At 35.5% G+C, this 26,229-nt stretch overlaps 1 protein-coding gene and 1 long non-coding RNA gene across 2 annotated transcripts in view; both read left to right on the plus strand.

Annotated features, from left to right (window-relative positions):
• Positions 1-5,459: 5,459 nt before the first annotated feature.
• The window catches only part of LOC128214186 (atrial natriuretic peptide receptor 1-like), a 51,579-nt gene continuing 30,809 nt past the window's right edge, over positions 5,460-26,229 (plus strand). Inside the window, exons 1-6 of the mRNA XM_052920528.1 lie at positions 5,460-5,549; positions 15,908-16,019; positions 16,279-16,429; positions 19,953-20,143; positions 22,239-22,379; positions 25,784-25,944. Coding sequence (XP_052776488.1) covers positions 5,502-5,549; positions 15,908-16,019; positions 16,279-16,429; positions 19,953-20,143; positions 22,239-22,379; positions 25,784-25,944 — 804 coding nt within the window. The 5' untranslated portion in view covers positions 5,460-5,501. The remainder of the gene's footprint in view (positions 5,550-15,907; positions 16,020-16,278; positions 16,430-19,952; positions 20,144-22,238; positions 22,380-25,783; positions 25,945-26,229) is intronic.
• On the plus strand, positions 5,866-7,632 carry LOC128214188 (uncharacterized). The gene is made up of 3 exons (XR_008257878.1): positions 5,866-6,066; positions 6,564-6,625; positions 6,846-7,632. It is a non-coding gene; the product is annotated as an uncharacterized LOC128214188 (long non-coding RNA).

Here is a 26,229-nt window from a genome sequence, read left to right on the forward strand (position 1 = left end):
GCAGATATTTACGCAAAAACTGGCTCTTTCCAAGACAAAAAAAAAGTTGTTGAAATGGTATATCTGTGAGAGTCATTTAGCGCGTGCATGAAACATATGATTGGTTTCAACAAACATAAACAACATTGACATGTTATAACATCGGCTAAATTAAAGCAATACATTTAACTTGCTGAACGAGGATTCAATACCATACACTTTGCTTTGGATATTACTAATTAATTCAACACAATGAAATGGATCTTTTTTTTTATAAATTATCTTAATTACAACTGTCCATGCTCATAATACTTTGGACAACAGGTGAACATTTTAACAATATTTGGGCACCTAGTAATGAGAATATCAATTTAACGTCGATAGAATTTCTGAAATAAATTGACGTAGTTGTTTGTACAAGTTAAACGTTTTAAGTCAATCAATGATTTGTATGTTAATCCATGCATGATATTAATATCTGTCATGTGTTCCCGTTACGAATAGAAAAATCCGACCCGAGGGCACCTGCGTTGCCAGGTAACGAGGCTTGCCGATGTTGATGAGTTTTTCACGCAACTTTGCTGAATTGGTTCCAAACACTATTCTGTCTCTTATAATCTCGTCTGTATTTGTAAAATTACAATCCCTTGCGCACATCCTCAAGCGAGTGATGAATGCGTCAATTGTGTCATTCTCTTGCGTTTGATTAAAGAACTTATAACGTGCAAAAATAGGATTGAGTTTTGGTTGTACATATGCTCTGAATCTTTCATAAAATGTACTGAGCTTTTTTGCATCATCTTCCGAAATGTCTTTCCACGTACAGTGAATATCTCTTCCTCTGTCGCCTATCCACAACAGGAAATACGACACTTGCTCTTCTTCTGTTTTCGCCTTCAATGGTCCAGAGAACATCAGCTTCGCGTGACGCTCAAACTTTTCGAATGCTTCTGGCAGATTTGTCGAGTCCCATTCCATGCGTGGTGCTTGAATTCCACTAAATTCCATGTTTACTAATGTAAAACTGTTCAAATCAAAATTTTGTTAATCCACAAATAACTTCTGACACCATGTTTTGTTTTCCTTGTTGTAGTGTGTGTGTTCAATGTTCACTAATGTGATTTAATACATAAGAAACACAAGTGTGCTCTAACTATTTATTATGAACTACACTACGCAATGTACACCAACAGACTGACCAGGAATACTCAGCATGCAAAGAGATAAAGATATAAAGTATAGTCTGTTTCTAGAATCTGCAACAGGTTCTGTATTACCTGCTATTACATTTAGTTTTTTACTTTCTAACTTTATTCCTTTATAAATATAGTTTAGAAAAGTTTATAAAAAGTATATTCTTCGAATAATATTGCAATGGATTGCATGTAACAATATATGTTTCTTATAAATGTAAAACCTTTGTCTTTTTGGTTCAGTAGAAATTTGATCAATGTTTCATTGCAGTGAAATAAAAATTTACAGATGACTGTTACAAAAGAAATGCTGAATGACCTACTAGACAGAAAACAAGGACCAAGCTGAAAATCATATGAGCATCACCATTCACAGGCGGGATTCAGTGACTGTGGAGAAAGTGAAATATAAACATTCACCTGGTGATTGTAACAACATAAACTTGTGCTTATACTGGTAACAGGTCTTAATTTCAAGAATCATGATAGTAATAAATAACATGTACCTGAACACTTATAATAGATATATGCATGATACTGCACAGGAAATGCATTATGCTCAAATTAGTTACTGTGAAAAAGTTATACATTCAAGTATTAGTTCAATAAAATTCATTGTTATAAATTTAACACTGCTCTGTTTGTATGTATAAGTAGACCTTACATGGATAATATGTGGTATTATAATATCCATAGGAACAATTTTTAACTTAGCTTTTTAAGCCTGGATTTTTTACGCCTGGTTTTATTTTACGCCTGGAATTATTTTTACGCCTGGTTTTATTTTACGCCTGGATTTGTTTTACGCCTGGATTTATTTTTACGCCTGATTTCATTAATTTTTGTTTGTTTTAAAAACCAGCTCATTTACATAATTTGCCGTATTACGCCTGGTTTTCTATCCCAAACCAACTGGTTTTTGGTGAAAAACCAGCTGGTTTCCTGCTCTGATTCCACCTGGTTTTCGTGTCTTACCCAGGCGGCTCTTTTCGTACAGGTGCTAATCGTAAAATTAATACGATGGGTCGGACTCACGTTATATCGGCAAGATGGTCAAAATAGCCTTCACAGAAAGCCCAGTCATAAAATGTGTCCAAGATGTTTAATTCGTAGGTCACATTAAAGCCAACTTGAGGCGGTATTTGCTGCGATGGTACGTCAATCCACCTCGCTTCAATCCCTGAAACACTTTTTTTTATTAAGAAATTATGCAGACATTTTAAACGTATGCCTGGTTATCACGGGTCAAGTTCATGTACCTAAAACTATTCATAAGGCCTTAAATATCAAGGGCAACGTTAACAAAATTGTAACAGAGGGTAAGGTTGGGACGAGATTGTTCGTGTTGGAAAGTCAAAACAGTAAAGCAAGTCGCGAATGTTTATCATGAAATATCGGTTTATTTTGTATTCACATGGTTGTTATTATTTATCATCAGTGATCACTAATGGGTTTTAAGAAAGCAACAACTAAAAATTGGAAATTGATTTTTTTTATCTAGAGTCGAAAAACATTCTAGGGTCGAGGGGATCGCTTGGTAGGGAAAGGTTGTCCTAAACGCAAAGTTTGGTTTAGGCCTAATTATTAGGTTTACCTTTTTTTTTTAATTTAAAGCAGGTATTTTCATCTGTCAATTACTATTCGAGGAATATAATCTATATATAGCATTAGTGTATGCCCATTTGTAAGGATAGTTGGAGATATATATTTAAGACTGCTGACAAAACATTAGATCGCAGATTTTTATATTTAAGTTCAAAAATTGATGTTTTATGCACTTTTCTTAAACGGTTAAAGCCATAAAACTTTCGAACGGAAATATGAAAATCTGCGATCTGATCTTTTGTCAGCAATCTTTTATCATTGATTTGCAGATATTTACGCAAAAACTGGCTCTTTCCAAGACAAAAAAAAAGTTGTTGAAATGGTATATCTGTGAGAGTCATTTAGCGCGTGCATGAAACATATGATTGGTTTCAACAAACATAAACAACATTGACATGTTATAACATCGGCTAAATTAAAGCAATACATTTAACTTGCTGAACGAGGATTCAATACCATACACTTTGCTTTGGATATTACTAATTAATTCAACACAATGAAATGGATCTTTTTTTTTATAAATTATCTTAATTACAACTGTCCATGCTCATAATACTTTGGACAACAGGTGAACATTTTAACAATATTTGGGCACCTAGTAATGAGAATATCAATTTAACGTCGATAGAATTTCTGAAATAAATTGACGTAGTTGTTTGTACAAGTTAAACGTTTTAAGTCAATCAATGATTTGTATGTTAATCCATGCATGATATTAATATCTGTCATGTGTTCCCGTTACGAATAGAAAAATCCGACCCGAGGGCACCTGCGTTGCCAGGTAACGAGGCTTGCCGAGTTACCGGCTACGCAGCGTGCCCGAGGGTCGGATTTTTCTATCCGGAACGGACACACATGATAGATATTTTTTCTAGCCAACCTTAAATTACATTTTCTGTGAAGAAAATACATAAGAAAGCGCGTTTTTGTACATTTCACCAAAAAGCGCGTGCGGTGATGTTTACTGACGTCATGACGCGCAGTAATTTGTATTCACTGCATACGTCAATAAGTTCCTTCGCTATCACGTCTTTTAAGGGTTATTTTGTTTTGTTTTTAGGGAATATTTTTGTATAGTTAATGTTAATGGAACTCATCTATTGAAATCTCATAACTATGGTTACATTAAGTGTTTAATAAAATAAATTGAAAGTATTACGTCACAGCGCGTGATTCATCTGGCCTGGGGGGGATGCCAGATGGAGTTTTCCAGCACGGCTGAATTTACCGGAAATGCCTATCCGGTGTGCTAGAAAATATTTGGAAAACGAAATTAATTTCCATTGATAAAACGTGTTCTACTCATACAAAGTGATTCACGTTCTAATAATGGATTTTGTCCCCTTTAGTTACCACATCTATTACAAAGAGGACATGTATAATTTATCATTGTATACACTACTATTCCATGCAACTACTCCAACAGGTATTTTTATAGTAATACTTGTTGGTTTAAATATAAAATAATATTTTTTGATAACTTTGATGACGTCCACTCTACCGACAAAGGCGCAAAATGGAAAAAAATATGTTGGCATCCTTAATTTCCATCAAAACTTATTAAGAGAATTGTTTTGTTTTTTCTCTCTGTCGTATCTTAGTAAAACGGCCATACCATATTTATATCTGACAGCAATTGAAGTTGGCAAGGCATCTATATCACCTTTCAATAAACACACACCTTTGCAATACACCATTTAGTCATTTGCAGTACTGGCTCAACGTTTATACACCATGAATACAGTCCTTTGGAAAACACACAAACAACACATACGTTAAGTGCATTTCGAAACGGACATAAAACATACAAAAATGTTGACTGTACCCTGACGTATTATATCAACCAAAGTGTACAGACTGCGTCGGATACATAGTAAGAGCAGTGTTACAAAGATGCGTTACACAGTAACGTATTCGTTACACGGGCAGTCATAAAGGGCTAAATATGGTGGGGGGTTTACGCCTACATGCACTTAAACGTCTGTCTTCTTGGAATATTTTAGCAAATTTGTCTTCATGTGCTACTTTGTCATAATATGCCCTGTGTACAACAATACTAGAAAGGAGTTGATAAAAACAATATATATTAAAGTATGTACAAATTTGTTGTTGAACTAATGAAATCGCAAAATCGAAATAAGAAATCTAAGTAAATTCATAAAACAATCCTTTCTTTTAAGAAATTATGTGATCAATAGTATGATCTAGTCTGTATAGTAATATATGTCTTTTCCTTCTTATTTTGCCAAGTATCATTGTGACCCACTGGCACCGGATTTTCAAACTGAAACATTTTTTAAAAAAATCAAAAAAAAAAATCTTATAATTCCTCACTAAAAATTATAATACCGAATATGTGAAAAAATATTGAAATTTTTTTTTTTTAAATATGCACTTTGTACTGTATATTATATAGTACAAAGTGCATATTATATATATATATATATATATATATTTTTCAAAATCAAATTCATGCGTGCACATGGAATACTGGCCTACATCGTTTTCTAATCCTGATATATTTAAAATAGTCCAACATTGATGACATGAATACCTAAATATCTGAAAAACACACACCAAGAAGTTCCGTAAACTAAACCTATTTCAACGATGACCTCACGTTTATACTTGCATAAGTGACGTCATTAAAAGAACGCAGACAAGAAATTTGGCCGCCATTTTCAAAGAAAAAACTTCTTTGCTAGAAGAGACCATCCTCGTGACATGGAGATAAATTCTCCACAATTTCCAGTTTTAGCTCTGTGTATTCTGGTAAATATTTTGAATATGTATATATTAAGATGTACATGTTGGGCTATATTTAAACGAAATACTCAGCGATATTTCGTGATTTTTAACTGTGTAAAATGATTCTCACTCACTGATGTCCCTGGTTTTCTAAACTTATTTATTCTGAATATTATTAATTCTTGTATAACAAGAAGTAGAGTTGAGTTTTGTTATGCCTAAAATACAATGCTGTTTTTATCCTTTTATGCACAATGCGACATGGCCATACAGTAAAGTTACCCTTAGCGGATCATAACGGATCACTCTCTTGTTGAATACACGCTATAAAATTTATTTAATTGTATTTTTTTCTGAAAATTGGCAGTTATGTACTTTAAAGTGATTGTGAAAATCACAACAAATATTGGTTAAATCGAACTTCAAAATCATCTGTATCATACGAACGTTCGATGCAACTGTTTACGTGACCCAGTTGTTCCGGCCTCAATTTGATTGCAACATGTGCTTTTTCTGAGAACGTTTCGTCCAACTACAATGTGTAAGTGAACAATTTATATATTTTATGAAAGGCCAATATATAACCTCTTAAAAATGCATAACATTCTTTTCTTTCATCAATGAATTGTTAGAATTTGGCGGTCATAATTACGTGTGGGTAATTAACCAATAGCGGACCGCCATTTTGTTCATGCAGTGAGTGTGAGGGGTTCTCTCAACATAGTGAATTTGTACCAGTTTGTCATTGCCGATTTTTTTAAACATAAAACAAACATTGCTGGATACTTATGTTACTTTAATTATGATTAAAATATGAATTATAACACACATATCTAATTTAGTTTCAAATGTTTGACTTTTTATTATACATAAATATGATGTACAGTACTGTACTCACTTAATATCATAAAAATGATATTTATCAGCTTTTAATTTAAAAGACGCCTGTGTTTTAATTGGTATCGAGGATTGCCACTTCCATAAGTGTATACCATGTAGTTTGTGATTGTTTTTAAAAATATCACTTGTGTTTTACAGATGAATGAAGATTGAATTTGGGCAGAGTTGACAACATTATTTATTGAGAAGAGTTGGTGGAGGTAAGTAACCATTTGAATCTGGAACAGAACATCACATTAACATTATCATATTGTAGCAGGGTACACTTAAAATAAATTATTTGAAATAAATCAAATAGTTACTTGCTCATGGTTTGTAAAATCTTTAAAGTTCAGGTGGCAGTGTGGACTAGCCAGCTGTCTTCTACTTTTTTCTTCGTTTTCCCTAATTCTGTATTTAATTGAAACGATTTTCTTTCAGGTACCACCACCACCTAATATATCTGTCATCAAAGCCAGAAGAGGAAGAGGCCATGATATCTCCACAGACAAGGAAGCCCATGATGAGTCTCCAGCAAGCTGTTGCACATCTATCACATTAGAGAACTCGGTGATAAAGGGGTACCATGTGTACAAGATAAAAAACCCAATAACTGACCCTGTGACAAAGCTTGTTGTAGATAGGGTATATACTTACATCAAAGATAAAGATGCATGCCTTGTGTGGATTCCTGGACTTTCTGAGTTTGATATCACTTTACATGACATGGTAACCGATGATAAAAGACAGCTTAAGTTGTCAGATATAGCTGCCCTTCCAACTGGCCATGTACCATGCATTCTTTGTTTTTACAATGTACTTGATTCGGGTGGACACGTGTGTGCCATCATGACTGGTGAACCGACGCCCAGTTTCCCACAGTGGCCTGCTCCATCTGAGAGTGGTGGTGGCGTTGTTATTCCATGTAAATATGTACTTACAGCAGAAGATGAAGTAACACTATACAAATGTTAAGAGATACACTCAAAAAGATGCCCGAATGTTACGTGATGAAAATAGTTGTTAATTGACATTGATATACTTGTTATTGCCATGAAAATAAGGTGGACTAAAACTGATAGATAAACTAATCAGTTAATTCATATGTCTTTAGAATGTATTTAGAATTTAATTGGCATTGTTTTGTTTTCAACAAATCTAGTGATAATTCGTTGCTCATTATTTCTCACCTGCAAAGAAAGAATCTCCAAATTACAATTTTGATTGTAATAAGGCCAAAAAAAAAAATATGTCTGGTTCAGGAAACGTTGTCCCAAAAAATTAGGAGGGTAGGCATTTTTTCCATTTTTTTTTTTTTTTTTTTTTTTTTTGGACGTATGTTGTCTATGTGTAGACGATGCACAGAGCAGTCAGATCACTTTGTAACTCCCAGCATGTGGTATTGTGATGTGTGCTTGTTTCAATGCAGTCATTTAACCACATAATAACAGAGCATTTCAACCCTGTATTATCTGTAAGGACCACAATGGAGATAAGGTTTTATTTTACCTCTTTTTTGTGTTATCCTTGACATAAATGTTATATATGTTTATACATGTTTAAATTTGTATTTGTCATGTTATATGCAATTTTTATGTCGAATAAATCTATCTAATCTATCTAACCATGTATCATCTTTGTTTATTCACATTATTTTCCTTTTCTATGCTTGCTGTTTATGTACCCTATGCCTTTTAGTCACCCTCTGTACAATGCTAACCTGCACAAAGAGTTCACAAAAGAGATTCATGTACAACCTAGTATTTTATAAAAATTCCATTTTTTAAAGATTTCTGTCGACAATTTTGTTTAAAATATCTTGTAAAGATAAGTCACTTTAATACATCTCTTTTGTGAATTCTGTCATTGTAACAAATGCACATTGTGAGTGGTGTTGCACAAAATCATATAAGGCATTAGCTAGGCAACCTTAGTGCACTGAGGACCTAGGGGTCCAGGTTAGAAGAGCAACAAAAGTATTATCCAATACTTTGTGAGTTTAATATTATTAATTGACTGTTGATATATTTCCCAAACACAATTATTAAAGTACAAAATGCGTACATTCAATGACATGGCAATTTTTTCACTGATATATATTTAATGACATTCACTGAAAATCTTCTGATACTTTTACTTAAAGGGGTTGGTACTTTTTACTTTATATAAGTTTTCAAACATATGACAGTGTAAAATTCAACACTCCAATGATAAAATGTTTGCCAAAAAATCTAGCAGTGATAGATACAGTTACTAGTCACTGCATATTCAACTACATGTACTGACAGAAAGCACATGGAAAAAATCTTAAAAAGAGTTTTACAGTTTAACATTTGCCCATTATGTATTCATATTCTTCAATACATACACCGGGCCTAAACTAGTTGCGGCTTCATATTTGGTGGCAAACAGTTTGGGGTTGGTTGGCCCATGGAGCTCCTCGAATACTTCCGAAGCTGTGCAACCATGCTGGACCGCTTTCATGACCTGCCGCTCTGCTCCATGTTCACATTTTTGGAGTTTTATGGCCATCAAAGTGGCTGGTGAACACGCCATGGGCGCCGCCATTGTTGTGCGCTCTATTAACCCAAAGATCGATATAAACGCGCTCTATTAACCCAAAGAGCAATAACTACAGAAAAGAAAATTTTCAATACGCAGTATCGCGGTTTTCGGCCGCGATTTCGAAAAAAAAGTTTAGGGTCGGCGGGTAAAAAATAGGGTCGGTCGGGTTTCCTGAACCAGACATATTATTTTTTTTGGCCTAAGTACTTTATATGGGTTATGGTTTTGTTTAGTTGTTCAATGTTTTATACTCAAAGTAGCTTGAATTTTGATTCAAATTGTTGCATCTTTTGCCATCAATCTTGTTCACTCCAGTTTTCGTGATGTATGTGTATATTGTTCAGGTTTAAGAAATAGGTTTACCTTATACAGTACTATTTCTAACAGCTTTTAACCTGTTACCTCATATCATTGCATAGGTTAGTACCATAATATCAACACCTAGCTCAGGCTAGCTGGTCAGAATTTCTAGTCATCTTGTTATGTGTTTATATAAATTATATTTGTTTATATTTTACTTTTTAAATGTCTGTGATTTAATTCTTGATTATAATGTGATTTACTGTGATTTTATGATTCTGTTATCCTCAATCATTGTCAAATTATTTTTAAATGAGAATAAATTATCTCAATCAGCATGAGTTTATTCTATGCATAGAATTAGTAAATCCTATTCATAAACAGTTTACAGATTTACAAGCACATACATACACAGTTATTATTCATATCCATTTTGAAAATTTTATACAGTTATAAAAAGTCCAAAAGCTCTCAAAATTAACTGGACCTGAGTGTTTTCAGCTGAAAATTTGTTGAAATTATTTAACAAATCGGATATCTTTAAATACATACAGGGGTGTAGAAATGTTTTGAAGTAGCAGGGAAGATCCCAAAAGTAGGCGGGGGGGGGGGGGTAGTCTGGGTGTCCTTCCCCAGTTAGGGGCCAATGCCCCTTGTGGGATTGAATTTAACCCCTTTTTAACCAAAATTTCTAGTGTTGAACTGTTCTGGTGCATGTTTATTTTGTAACATTTAGGAAACAGGGAAACTTCTGTACTTGAATATGATACTGAATCTGAGAACTACCCCACTGATCTGAGTTTTACCCCACCCCCACCCCCACCCCCGACCCCACCTCCACCCCCGACCAGTGAGGGCCAACTAATAAACCAAATAACTGTCAAATTCAGATTCAGGATACTATTATAACATTCCAGACCGCATGCCTTGCCATTTGCTAGCAATTCCCTCCTAATCGTATGTGTACCTTCTTCTCTACCACTTCTATACTTTCAGCCACTGAATCTCTGTGATCCTCTGAAAATTAAACATTTAACTTCATTTTCTGTGGTTCTAGATATCTCACCTGCAGCTAGCTAATTCCGTTTTAATAACAACCAAAAGAAATATCTGGACACTTTGTGACGTTTATTAAAAGCGTACGAAATTTCGCCAAAGGTACATGTAAAATTCATCAAAATAATGGATTATTTTTAGCAGTGACATCACCGCAAGCTTGTTTCATTTTGTTAAACATCCGGATAACACTCGTATACAAAAAGGAATGTTGCGTAAATGGTAATAGGACTAACAGAAGGACAGACACGCTCATGTTGCAAACTTACTACGCTTTTTGGTGTCTGGAAAAAAAATATTCTTTTTTTCACCCTCTATTGCTTCGCTAATCATAAACTTCAAAACATCCCCATGGAGGATGCGACTAATGAGGTCATGTATCGAGCCAATGTTATTGTAATCGGAACGCTGGGAAACCCAAACCTAGAACTTGAAAACATCCCAGAGGGGGATGCGACTAATGACGTCACGAATCGAGCTAATGGTGCATTGTAGTCCGAACGCGTGGAAACCAAAATAAACAATACCATCAATCAGGGTTTTAAACTTATGTAAACATAAAAACATGACAAAAAATAACAGATTTTATTTTTGATGATGCGGGGATAAATAGCCGGGTGAAGATGCTAAAGTAACCGGGTTATTTTACCGGCTTCCGGCCCATTTCTACACCCCTGTACATATATGTGATCTCTAGGGACTTGACGTGATACAGACCACCAAATAAGCATCCTATCATGATATCACCTATAAAATGCATAATAGAGGGACTTAATATATTTAACAGAAAAGATAAACAAACTGATTGTCAGTTTTGACAGCTAAAATCTCGCTTGAGAGAACCCCCAATATCGGAATGTCATGTGATCCGTTATTGGTAAATTTGGTTCCTAATGCCTCATTTACTCGTACATGCAAACAACGATCAGTTAATCGGTTTCTGCACTGAAATTGAATTATTTTATGTCAATCAAAAGAGGAAATATTTTTCTTTTCAACTGTAAACGTTGCAATCTCAGAATGTAAAACGTTTGTTCAATGCACAGCATTGTTTCCATACTGATCTGCTAAGGGTAACACGACTGTATCATATGCTTAAAATCAAAATTAAACTAAGCCCAAGCAAGTAACAATAATCTAACATATTGTGGCCATCGAAGTGTCCTTGAAGAACTGCCTGCTACATGCATACATGTATTTCTAGATAAGTTGTTTCCCTTTTTGTATAAACTGCCATTAATAGTATAATCAAAGCACGAGGCGCTGAAAGACTATCTGCGGGCAAATATGTTAGAGTTGCAAATTTTATTTGAACTATGGGAATGGGTGAAGAGCACATAAATAAAAGTGAAAAATGTGCTGACAGCGGTTGTGCCCACACTGGGCGAAGAAACAAACAAATCTACATCTTTATGGCGTCTTGTGTCATTTTGTTTTTGTAAATGTCACTTCAACTGTCGTAACCCCCCATCCCCATGTATTTAATGTTACAATGCATGCCCCATTTCGATCATTTCTAAAGGTTTTTCATTGCTTTGATTAGATATCATACGATAGGAAAATACAATACATCAACAGGGTTCGAATTTAGACTCGCATACTCGCAAAATGCGAGCGACATTTGGAAATTGCGAGTGACTTTTATTCAAGCTCGCAAAATTCTGCGAGTGGCTTTTTCTAGACCACAAAATGTTAAAAAAGGAAAGTAGAATAAACATGAACTTAATTCCGCTACGTAGTCGAGTGTAAACAGCCTATAAGTGGCATGTTTACAATACCGGTATAAGGAAGACAGTACAGAGTCACGCTCTAGTAGGTTTTCAAAAATAGAACAAATATGGAAAAGGCCGAGTTTTATCTCGAATCTTTCCGGGGTGCTCCGAGGCGTGCATAATACAAAGTTAATACGAATGACGTAATCACCTAGCTCAATCATTGGCTAAATTAAGCGCTTTCGCGCACTATATGTAAACCCCATCATCCTTTGAAAATATTTCCGCCCAACTGTCAAAATGAATAGACTTCGTTGATCGATATATTTCATGGTCCAAAGTATCCAAACTACATTTACTGTTGCTTTTTTTATTTTAAATTTATTATTTTATTGTTTTTAATACTTATAGACTTAATGAAATCTGTAGTGTGCTTGTCAAATGGGTATTGAATTACCCGATGGCGAGGGTAAATATATAAGTGAACAATGTCAAATTATTGGACAGCTTTGTTATCAAAAAGCTGCCAGCATCAGATGAGTCTTTCCATACCTCCAGGGCCCTCGCTCTATTTCGGGGAAGGGGCCCACAGCCTTTTTGAGGGGGAATTTTTGCGTCGTTTTCCCAAAATAGGGGAATTTGTATTATAGGGGAATTTGTATTAATAGTTAACTACAATGGTTTCAAACAAACATTATACATTTAAAACAATCTTTAATCACTGAGTAACATTGCAAACAACTTCACATCAATTCAATCACTTGAACAGTCAACTTAGAATTTAACCATTCTATCATTTTTTCTACCGAAGTAGGCAATGGCTTCGTTCAATTGTTCATCAGTCAAACAGTCTCCAATGCTGACGACCCTCTTAAGCTCTTCAATCGTCTTCTGGGACATGGAAGCCCTAAGTGGCGTACACAGCCTATTCATTAACGAGAAAACTCTGTCGACCACTGCTGTTGAGGTCGGGATCAAAGCCCCGACCAACATTAGATACCCCATAACTGGGTAGTCCTGCTTGATTCCGACATCCTTCTGAATCTCCATCAGCATGAAGTTAGGGTCAGCTATCTGTTCAGGAAAACGCCGTTTGTTTCCTTAACTTTTTTCGATATGATTTCGAATTGTGCGACATTTTTCACAAACGGAAGTAAACAACGGAATGAATTAGTGCGCATGCGCATTGGCAAGGGAACTAACACCGTTAGATACAACGCTACTTATTATTCGAGTTACTTCCCCTAGCACACAATGGCGCGTAGTTTAAAAAAATTGACGATCTTTTTGCATTTTTTAAACCAATTTTTTAGGGGGAATTTTCAGCTCTGAAGGGGGAAAAAAAGATACTTTTTCGAGGGGGGACGGCAGCCGAATTTCGGCGGTAATTTTTGACGATCGAGGGCCCTGACCCCCCAAATAGAATAAGCCATCAACAAGTTCTAGTAGTCGAGTCACTCAAGATGATACTTTTTAATATTCATAATATGTCTTAGGTGTTAATTTCTACTTTAATTAGACAATATTATAAGGGAATAAAGCAAATAATAAAATTGCAAGTTGATTTTTCATTTTGCGAGTTGCCTCAAAATGCACTCGCAAAATTTTGCGAGTGCTCCTCAAAGTTAAATTCGAACCCTGCATGATCATATATATCATTTCCTTTTATTAACATACACGTTTTGTTTAGGGAAAATCATTTTTTTACAAACAACTTCAGCAATAATTCCATTCAAAATGCACAGCTTTATATCAATTCAGTCGACGTATCCCCATGTATTTGAAGTTACAGTAAATGCTCTTTTCAATCGCTTCTAAAGGTTTTTCGGTGCTTTAAGGAAAGTGATTTTATTTTTACGAGCAACTTTAGCAATAATGCCTTTTAAAATGCAGAGCTTATCAGATGGTCGTTTTCCCGCGGTGAGGACAAACATGTGGTCAGTTAATGTATGTAGAAACTATGTTTAGAATATAGGTCAGTTAATGAAGTTGAAACTATTTTTAGATTATCGGAATTAGTCTGTTTTTATGAATGAGAATATGATTGTGCTTTTTAAAGTTTATTGATAAATTTAATGTTATTTATGTTTAATGTAAGTACCTATGTAGAAACAGTACTAGTGCTGTTATGAATGCTTCGTACTCTTTGGATGTTAAACAGGTTTAATCCGAACTACTTTGCTTCACCAAACGTATGCATGACTCACCGTCGTATCAGGGCATGTGTGCTTATATAAATTGAAAGCCTAATCTCTAAAACTATGCCAAGAATACACCGGAACGAAGCTTTTATGCAAAAATGAAAACATCTCATTAGAAATATAAACGCCTTAAATCATAGAATGAAAAGTATCTTGTTATTGTGTAGCAGGTAATTTAAAATGTATAGTATTTAAAGTATTAGCAATGCGAAACCTGAGATACAACTATTGTAACACTAAGACAATAATTATATTTGTTTCTTATCTCATAAAAGTCAAATAAAAAATCACCATTACAAATAAGCCTGCTTCAGGGTCACGTCAGGTTTAAATTACAAATCCTGCCGGCGATGGGACACTTGCCGTCGGTAATAAAAATTTCTTAAACATCATGGGCTAAACTAAAGTGAATATCAATACTGTATGTTATCTTCCTACCAGAGCCTCCATTATCTTGACCCTCATTAATCTGATAAATATAACGATCTAAAAATAGTTATATTCTGCTAAAAATAAAACGCCAGGATACATAATTACAGCGCGGAAATAGCCGAACAAGCAAAAACTCATACTCGGACTGCAACACGACCAATCCATTTGTATGGTTTCGACGTCATTCTGCTAAACATAGAGCGCATTGAGACAAAAAATGGGTTAAAACAACATGAAAAGAAGTAGTTCTTTGGAGTTTGTGGTGTTAAGACTACCTGCGCGCATGCGCAGATAGTCTAAAAATGACATCATCAGAACAGAAGTTAATATTTTTTCGGCAGGATTCGATAGAATTTCACTGGGTCTAGTAGATATTATAACTATCCTAAAGCCATTTCAGATTTATATTTTATAACTTGGTTAGAAGGTATTTTGGATTCTACAGTAGTGTAGTATGTGTGTGGGTAATGCACCTGTCAATTGTAACCACGGCCCTCCCAGGTCCGGGGAATTGCAGGGACTTTGACTTTCAGTCCAGCCAAGCCCGAGAAATTCCCGTCCTGCGGGTGCGAACTGCTGGTCAAATGCCCCCGCACCCTAGTGACCCTAGGTATTTGGGCGCAAAGACAAAAAAAACACCGCATTCATCTGGCACCTGGTAGGTAAAAACACAGCCCATTTCCCCAGCTATCTCTGGTATACCCCGGCACCTGGGGGGACCGTGGTTACAATTGACTGGTGCATAAGAACCAGACAAGCACTGTGCTAGTGTTCGGGCAGTCATGGGTTCGATCCCCAATCCAGGCAATATGTTTTCTATGTTTACAACTTTTATGGTGTAGAAGGTGAATTGTAATGACACAGAAAACACTGTTGTTATTTTTTATTACATATCATTTTCCTAATAAAAACAAAGGGTTGAACAAAAACATTACAAGTGAATTGGGAGTTCAATTTTTTTCTGAATTATTGCCCTGCCAGGTGCACTTTTCCTCCCAGGTTTACTTTAATGGTGACAATGTAAAAGGCAGTAGTGCCTCCATCTGCATACAAGTTGTATGCGTGGAGGTGTGTTAAGTGTGTGAATAAGAACCAGCCGCCTGGTAAGCTCAGTTGGTTAGAGCTCCATGCTAAAGTTACGGCAGTCTTGGGTTCTGGCCACACACCGGATGCACTTTTCCTCCCATGTTTTCTTTAGAATTACCCTCCTTTAACGCTTGTAATGATCTGATTACAGATATGCACACTGCAAGCTGGTTATTGCTGGCATGCGTTCGGCAACTTGAACTACCATTGTTGGGACTTCACTGCGAATGCAACAAACACCGATCCAATGGAGGAATGTAAAGGTAGATGAGGCCATTATGGGCCATCCTTATTCAAAACGATTTGTTAAGCAGACTCCCAATGATAATAATAATAATATTATTAATAATAATAATAATGATAATAATAACATCTTTATTTTTTTTAAGGTGACATTAATTGTAAAACTATTAAAACGTCATATTTACAATATGGCCTTATATTAACAAACTTATGTATCAGTACTAATTATAATCATTTGCACAATAATATCACATTTATATATGATGCATGTATTTTAAGGATTAGAGGTTAAGTGGATTGAAACCCCTGGAGATGAAATACGAGCTCAAGATGAGTTTAACGTGACATACGAGTTGGTTATTAAAGACGAGTTTTATGAATGGGCCTTTAACAAGAGCTACTTTGACCATCTTTCTGGCGACGGTGTCACGTAAGTAATATATATTTTATTCAGTGATTTTTTTTGGTGCTATTTACCGCCTTCTAAAGGCTTTTTCCCCTTGCGAAAAACTGTCCATTTTTCCCAAAATTTAATAATTTCTTCCCAATTTGATAAATGCAGAATATGGTAATGAATAAAAAAGCAATGAATTTCTTGAAGTATAAACAAACTCTTGACAAGACTTACTCTTTCACAGCATAATGTATGCATAAAAAAGTTAAAGCATGTATGTATTTGCCATTATATCAGCTATTTTGGCCTGATTTTCTATTTTTCCCAAAATCAACATTTTTCCCAATTTGCAAGGCACAGGCGGTAAAAATAATTTAAAACAAAAATCACTGTATATATTTATGTGTACAAATGCAAACAAGAAACCAAATAACGGCCATTTTTCTTTGCGAGGGCCTGGCTGATGGCCTCGAAGTTGACCTTGTTTTTGACTGGATTCTCACAGCCGGGGGCTTGCAAAGAAAAATGGCTGTTATTGACGGAAAATAATTAGCAAAAAGTTGTTTTGACTGAGTATAGATGGTAAACGCAAGAATTGTTGGTTTTTAGCTCGACTATTCGAAGAATAAGGAGAGCTATACTACTCACCCTGGCGTCAGCGGTGGCGACGGCGTCAGCCTTGGCGTCACACCTTGATTAAGGTTTTGCATGTAAGCACCTTTAAGTCATTATCTCAGTAAATACATCAGTTATTGCATTTAAACTTTGGATATGTATTCCCAACTATCTTACATACTAAATTAATGAAGTTAGATAACAATTATGTGAATATAATGCAAATAATAGGCCTTTATTATTCGACTTAGAAATTCTGGTTCAGGTTTTGCGTGTAAGCACACATAGGTTAATATCTCAGCAACTACTTGAGGTATTGCATTGATACTTGATACAATGGTACTCAACCATCCAACCTACTAAATTAACCAAGTAAGATAACTCTAGTTTGCATTTAATGCAAATAATTGCCCTTTATTATTCGACTTAGAAATTCTGGTTAAGGTTTTGCGTGTAAGCACACATAGGTTAATATCTCAGCAACTACTTGAGGTATTGTATTGATACTTGATACAATGGTACTCAACCATCCAACCTACTAAATTAACCAAGTTAGATAACTCTAGTTTGCATTTAATGAAAATAATTGCCCTTTTTTATTCGACTTAGAAATTCTGGTTAAGGTTTTGCGTGTAAACACACATAGGTTAATATCTCAGCAACTACTTCAGGTATTGCATTGAGACTTTATACAATGGTAGTCAACCATCCAACCTACTTAATTAACCAAGTTAGATAACTCTAGTTTGCATTTAATGCAAAATAATTGCCCTTAATTATTTGACTTAGAAATTCTGATTAAGGTTTTGCATGTTACCACATTTAAGTCGATATCTCAGCAAATATATCAAGTAGTACGTTGAAACATTAGATTTGTATTCCCAGATAACACTTTTTTGAATATAATGCAAATTGTGGGCCTTTATTATTTGACTTAGAAATTCTGGTTAAGGTTTTGCATGTAAGCACACATAGGTTAATATCTCAGCTATTACTTGATGGATTGCATTGATACTTTATACAATGGTACTCAACCATCTACTTAAATACCAAGTAAGATAACTCCAATTTGCATTAAATTAAAACAATGGCCCCTTTTTTATTCGACATAGAAATTCTGGTTAAGGTTTTGCATGTAACCACTTTTAAGTCAATACCTCAGTGAATACGTCATGTATTGCATTGAAAATTTACACACAGGCTCCCATCTATTTAACCTTCTTATTTAATCAAGTAAGATAACTCTATCTTTTATAATATATAATATTTGCCCCTTTATTATGCGACTTAGAAATTCTAGTTAAGGTCTTGCATGTTAGCACACATAGGATAATATCTCAGCAACTATTTGATGTATTGCATTGAGACTTTATACAATGGTATTCAACCACCCAACTTAATTGAATAACCAAGTTAGATAACTGTATTTTGCAAATAATGGCCCTTTAATATTAGACTTAGAAATTCTCGTTAATATTTTGCATGGAACCACATTTATATTTATAATCTCAGAACCCCATGTATTGCATTGAAATATAATCTAACAGCGATCCATGCATGTTTCGCCAAAACTTTTCAATCCTTACATTGAAAAGCGGCGGAATAGTCGAGCGCCCTGTCTCTGTGACAGCTCTTGTTATTGATGCATTTCCAAAATTTTGGTGATGTATTATTGGAATAGTCGATGAATTGTTGCTATATGCCACCTGTGCATGATCTTGACTCTGATCACACTGTTTTACGTTGGGTTCTATAAACATTTTTGACCTTTGAAAATCACACTGACAAGATTAATTATTTGCTTGATTTCTTTTTAATTTGCGAAGGAAGTGTCAAGTGTTGTATATCATTGCAAAGGTTATGGATGGGGCTTATCAAAAATGTACAGTATGTTTAGATTCTGACGGTTTTGTAAAAGAAAGAAAATTGACTTACCTGATTTTGGGCATGTCTGTAGGGCTGGTCCTTTCTTTAATGATAGTATTAGTGACCAGGTCTTTGTCCGAAATTGTTGTTTTTGTCAGTATTTGGTCATATAATGACTTTTAATATGTCATTTAAGACCAAACACTGAGTAAAATTCCTGTGAATTGAACTTGATATTTAAGTATCATCAAACTATAATCTTATACTCCTGGATTATGATACAAAATTTTAATTGATGAATATCAATTAAATTTTCATGTATATAGAATACCAGCAGAGATGGTTAAATTATAAATCATGCTGTTTTAATTGTACTAGCTAGTGATGTACCGATGATTGATTAAAATAAAAAATTGATTGGTTGGGCCTGAAATTGTTGACAGTCGATTGTATTTGGTCATAATCGATTTAACGGGCAAGTTGTTTTTCTTTTTTCCTCTTATTATTTTCATTCCGTTAATTTATGCCAATCTTTGCCTTTGAGTTTGTTTATGCCTTCGGATGTGTTCAGTTGTTATCATTAACCATATTGCCGAAAGCAACAACAACACTAAATAACTTCAAACAGACGCATAACATAAGCATAGTTAGGTATTACAAGTTATTGTACAAGAATAAAACTACAATTAAGGTATTGTCAAAAAATGATTGTACTATCAATAATCAGATACTTGATTGGAACCGTTTATCGATAGTCAAACTGGAACCGATTCCCAACATAAGTACTAGCACATTGAATAAAAGTCAATGGCACTTATAACTGCCTTGACTGTAGCAAACCATAGGTGATAGAATTTAAACTAGTTAAGTGGCCATCTTTGATTTGATAAAAACAGTTGTTTTAAAATGGTTGTTTCAAAACGGTCGAAAATAATCATAGTAACAGGATATTACAACATGTATAGGTATTGATTTGAACAGGGTTTGATTTTATATTGTAACTGTGAGCCTTTTAAAATGTGTTAACCCCCATTACGATGCTTATATGTACCTCTGATTTTGTCTGCCTGCTCTCTAGTGATGGTGCTACAGCCAAGAATTGGTGTGAAACAACAGTTTGTCCCGCGATGGTGAAGCATGCGAATAAAGACAATTGCTGCATTTATCATGTGAATGTACACTCGTGTCCACTTGACCAGACTGTGGCTGGTCTCTGTGGACCATGGATTTTGCCTTCTGGCGGAACTTTTACGCATTCAGACGTGTTGGGTAGGTGACCATGGCTGTTATTTGCTTCTTTTATTAATGTCTTATATGTTTTTGCCTTCTAGACTTTGCCTTACTTTATTATGAAAATGTTTTTACTTACATTAAAATGATGAGATTTAATTTTAAATAGAACCTGGGAAGCCAGATTTTCCAGCTACGTTTACCTTCAAAATTCACCTACCAGTCATGCCAATAAAGGTCAAAACATATTACCACCCAAGCCAAAATTTACGCGCCACTGGTGGTCCGGCGGGTTCTTATGTATCGAAGACTATTCCTTTTTAACAAAAAACAACAACAATGTGAAGTACCGGGCCGTGCCGCAATACGAGCCCCCAGGGAGCCACGCGGCGACGAGTAGGAGGGCCGCCGCGTGGGGCATGAGCTAAGAGTTTTTTGCAGTCCTTGGCTATCTTTATTTTGCTAAATCTATAAGAGTTAACAGTTTGAAGCAGTCTTTGACTTACTTCATTATGGAAAGATGCCTTTGGTGTAAAGTCTTTTGTAAAGAGTTTTTAGGAATTTGTTTTCACAACATTCGAAAGGGTTTGATAATCATTCTAATGCACCGGTCATTTGTAACCACGCCCCCCCCTGGGTCCGGGGATAAGCGGAGACTTTGACTTTGGGTCCAGCCTAGCCCGGGTAAAATCCCCGCCAAATGCCCCTGCACCACAGGTACCCTCATCAAGGCCCATTGCCCACTATTTTTGGCGTGAAGACAAAACCACCGCATTCATCCTGCACTGCGGGGCCACCTTGAATGTAAAAACACGGCCCATTTCCCTGGTATACCCCTGGACCCTGGGGGGGGGGGGGGGTCTTGGTTATAACTGACTGGTGCATAACCGATACCGTATTAAATCATGCATAGGACGCACTTTTTTACCCCCAATTATCGTCTTAAAAATTGCCTGCGTCCTTTCTATGCTATTAGAATTTCATCTGTTTTTTTCCAAGTCCATTTCAGGTCGAAAATATTGGACCGGGGAAGAACGCGGTAATAGTAAGTATCTGTACTGCGTCACCGAAGAAAACAACTAACATAGGTAAAATCACGCAAGTTAACACACGCAGAAATATATTGAATGTTTACTTTAAAATGATTTATTGAGAAATAAATTGAAAAAAAAACATGAGTGTTTACTTTTTTATAAAAGGGACGCTACTCACAAAAACTCGATGTGAGTCAGCACTTAAACTGGATTGAGTTATAACGGCAACGGAAAATCGGGAAAGGAGGTAAATATCAATTAATCGTTGTTCATGATTTTAATGTTTCGATATTTTACAAAACATTTTGTTGTATGTTACTGTTTTAAAAAAATAATAAAGGAATGTGCATAACGCAAAGTAGCATTATTGTCACTCTCAAATCTTTTCAAACGTGCAAAGGTGTGAAAAACACCCGCTGTCTGTCATTAGAAAAACATCAATAGAACAAACTATTGCGATGGTAATACCGTATTGTTCGCACTTTACCCGAGGTGCCTTCTGCTGGCAAGGCTAATTACTGACACGCAATAATTATGCTGACATGCTTTAATCCGCGCAGCGACAAGCCTTATCAAAACAATCATTAGTTTTGACAATACACAGTTTTGCAATGGTTGACTGTCATTCAGAAGGCATGTTGGGAGATGCAACGGTTGCAACGGTTGACTGTCTAGTCTATTACAGCATTTGTTTAAGTCTTATATTATGCGTGAATGTTCTTAAAATGTCAAGACGTATATCATTGTTGTGTACGTTTAATTACCGAATTACAACGTTAATTACCGAAATACACAAGACACTTATCGAAATATGCCTTTTATACAATTTTTGTTTGTTTTTTTACTTCAATATATGTTATAAATACTTTACCCACCTCAAGTTTTCGGCTCCGATTTTGACATTTTTCCGCTGCGTCCTATCTTATATATTAAGGGGTTTTACCCATTTTCTCAATGATTTTTTTGCCTGCGTCCTATACATGATATAATACGGTAATAATAAATTAACATTAACTCTGTTTCAACACCAAAAAATTATAAGAGATTGATTTTTATTAAATTTTGTACTGTTCTATCACTCTTGTTCTCTGAATGTGCAGTTGGTCCAGTCGATAAAGGGAACTGGACAAGTTACGTTGCCGGACTGTACCAGGTTGGCGTCACGTCCCTTATCGCGCACTTCAAGATCGCTGGCATGCAGTTAGCCATGGAAACAAAAACAAACGTGCTACAGAGGATAGGTATATATGCTGTGTGATCTTTTCAATTTAGGACTCACACAGTTTCAGACTATAGAGTAAGACATAATAGTAGTCCGAATAAAAATTTAGGAGTCCAGATATTTTCAATGATTGTGTACAAAATAAATTGAACTTGCAAAATGTTTAAGAAGTACTTTCAGGGTTTTTTTTCTGAAAAAGGGGACAGAACCTGGGGCCTTTGAGAAGGGGAAAATTTTGTGGCGTTTTAGTAAAAAAAAGGGGGGAAATGTGCATGTTTAACTTTTTATTTTTATTTTACCATCATACATCTTATTATATTTGATTGTAACATTACAAGACCATCTCTCTCTTTTTTCCTGTTCTTAAACCCTCCACTAAATTACCCTCAGCACTACTTTTAGTTTTTTTTATTCGGTGGGGAGATTACATGTACCTCAGACTCGCTTTCACAATATAAACTTCCAGACAGTTGGACAATTTTGCTCCGTGGTTCCGAAATTTCAGGGCCACTAGGCTCAACAGAATGTTTAGGATCTTGCTGGGACTGGGGTTTGACATCATCCGAAACAGTATTGTCTGGTTCAGAAAGTTCGGTCTCGGTCACATTTTATGAGCTAGTGGATTGACAAGATGTATCTGCTGACTTACAGTCATTGAAGAAAGAATCGATTTTCTGAATATTTTTTGCGTCAGTTTTTGTGATTTTTTTGTTGAAAACTTCCAGTTATGCGACATTTCTCGAGCACACAAAATTGAAAAAGAACAGAATACAGTATGGCGTAAACCATCAAGGGAGACAACTGTGTATCATTATAAGTTTAATTAATTAAGTTCAGCGTGACTTACCTCCCCTTGCAGACGAAAACACCGACAGCTGATTGTTCGCTATTCGGCAATGAAATATTGAATTTTATTGGAGGGGAACTTTCATTTTTTGGGGAAAAACTAGGCTTATTTTCCAAGGAGAAGGGGCCGTTAAACATCAGTGTTCTGCCAAGGATTTGTGACTAAGTGGCATCTGGGCAGTATGTGTCCACAGAGTTAAAGTAGGCTTCATTTTCAGAAATGGTGGGCCAGGGGGGAATTTTAAATAACATGCATATTACCATTTAACATTTAATTATCTTTTAAACACTGCCTTAAAGGAATTGGCACAAATAACACACAAAATTAAACTAAAACTGTTATTGCTTTTTGAAACTTTGTTTTCGGCCAATTTCCACAAATAGAATGCAAACAGTCCCATTCATTTTCTTGCAAGTCGTTTTCATGAAAAGAGAAAGTAGAAATCATAATAATTAGCTGTCAAAAATCTACTTTTGTTTTCAAAAGCCATTGAAAATTGCCGCTGCTCATGTGCTCATCCAGCTACTTAGCAGGGTGTAGACCCATTACAAGTTGGCATTGGCTAGTATATTCAGGCGTTTCCAAAGTAAATAGTCAAACGTCCAGAGAACAACGAGCATTCTGATTGACCCTTGTAAGAAAATTCATGTGCCATTTCAAAAATGCAATCAGGGGCAAGTCTAAGATCCGGTATTGGAGGGGGTGCAATTTTGGACATTTTTTGTGTCGCCTGAAAAGACGACATATAGGGGTTACTTTTGTCGTCGGCGGCGGCGGCGTCCGAGTCCCATTTTCGCTTGTCCGGGGTATATCTCCTAAACTATTAGTGGAATCAACTTGAAACTTCATATGTACATAGATCTAATTGAGGGCAAGTGCAGTGCACAAGAACTGTTACTCTGGCTTCCATATTTTTAGAGTTTTGCCCTTTGTTATTTTTCATGCTTAAAGTTTTGTCCGGGGCATATCTTGTAGAATATAAGAGTTATCAACTTGAAACTTCATATGTAGATAGATCTCATGGAGGGCAAGTGCAGTGCACAATAACAGTAACTCTTGCTTTCATAGTTTTAAAATTATTGCCCTTTGTTAATTTTCATGCTTAAAGTTTTGTCCGGGGCATATCTTGAAGAATATAAGAGGTATCAACTTGAAACTTCATAGCTAGACAGATCTCATTGAGGGCAAGTGCAGTGCACAATAACAGTAACTCTTGCTTTCTTAGTTTTAAAGTTATTGCCCTTTGTTAATTTTCATGCTTAAAGTTTTGTCCGGGGCATATCTTGAAGAATATAAGAGGTATCAACTTGAAACTTCATAGCTAGACAGATCTCATTGAGGGCAAGTGCAGTGCACAAGAACCGTTACTCTTGCTTTCTTAGTTTTAAAGTTATTGCCCTTTGTTAATTTTCATGCTTAAAGTTTTGTCCGGGGCATATCTTGAAGAATATAAGAGGTATCAACTTGAAACTTCATAGCTAGATATATCTCATTGAGGGCAAGTGCAGTGCACAATAACAGTAACTCTTGCTTTCTTAGTTTTAAAGTTATTGCCCTTTGTTAATTTTCATGCTTAAAGTTTTGTCCGGGGCATATCTTGAAGAATATAAGAGGTATCAACTTGAAACTTCATTGCTAGATAGATCTCATTGAGGGCAAGTGCAGTGCACAAGAACCGTTACTCTTGCTGCCATATTTTTAGAGTTATTGCCCTTTGTTAATTTTTCTTGCCTAGGTTTTGTCCGTGGCATATCTCGTAAACTATAGGAGATTTCAGCCTGAAACTTATTCCGTAGGTATATCTGATTGAGGGTTCAAATGGCACCTACACTTGAAAGTTAAATGGCAACATCATTATCTATAAATGAATAAAATGCCAATCTAACAGCTATAATGTCGACAGTAAATAATTCGTCAGGCAACACATCCGACTCGCGGAGTTCTAGTTTAACTCATTGAGCTCATTTATCAAAAAACGTTTTATGGGTTTAAGGGTTTTCCCTATGAATTTTATTCAGGGGTCATTTGACAGGGGTTTAAGGGTTTTCCCTATGAATTTCATTCAGGGGTCATTTGACATTCCTGGTGTACAAATTGGGAGATTGGAATTCTGTAGGATCTGAATATATGGTTGATACATGTAAAAAAAGAAAAAAGAAAATGAGTTCCTAGGGATTCACAGTAATTTGGAATCATGAAAATTGAAACAAGGGATTTTCTGCTTCAGTGAAATTCCTGGGTTATTTTTTTAGTGTATATATTTTTAATAAGAAACAATGTGTAATATACAGAAGATATCTATTCAGAACCCATTGAATAATCACTTCTGAATATAAATGACAAGAGTTCTGAATTTCTGTACATACATGGCTTTGTATAAGATCAATTTTATTGAATAACTAAAGAAACATAAAATGTACATCACAATCTTCATACAGCAAATTTAAGCATACAAGTAAGTAAGTATTTTGAATTTTTTGATGGCAAGCAATAATATAAGAATTCAGACATTCTCATCAAAAGTCTTATTTCGATGTCTGGTATGTTTGAACAGCTCTTGCATGAATATTTCACAGTGTGTGGAGATGGTCTTTGTGAGAAGACGGAAGATGCTGACTCAGAGACGTGCGACTCTTGTCCAGCTGATTGTGGGAAATGTCCGCTGAAAACCTGGGAGATCGTACTGATTGCAGTAGCTATCCTCATCTGTTTTGCCTGTGTGGCCTGTTTTTACGGGGTATGTTTATCAATGTATAGTAATATTAAGGCCTAAAAAAAATACTTTTCAATCAGATTACCTGACCCTTCCAACAAAATAGGCAATGCCCCCTTGTAATCGTTTTTATAATCAGTTGAATTTTTTTTTTTAAATTGAAAAAAAGAAAAGAAAAAAAACCCTACCTGTTTACCTTCCCTACCTAGGCTATTTATTGGGGGGGGGCCTTAGTCTGGTATATACAGTACACTCAACGAGTTAGACCCACTTTCCTCGCTCACTCCGAGGGATAAAGTTGATGATCGC

This window comes from Mya arenaria, chromosome 13 (assembly GCF_026914265.1).
Source record: "Mya arenaria isolate MELC-2E11 chromosome 13, ASM2691426v1".
Taxonomy (NCBI): Eukaryota; Metazoa; Mollusca; class Bivalvia; order Myida; family Myidae; genus Mya; species Mya arenaria.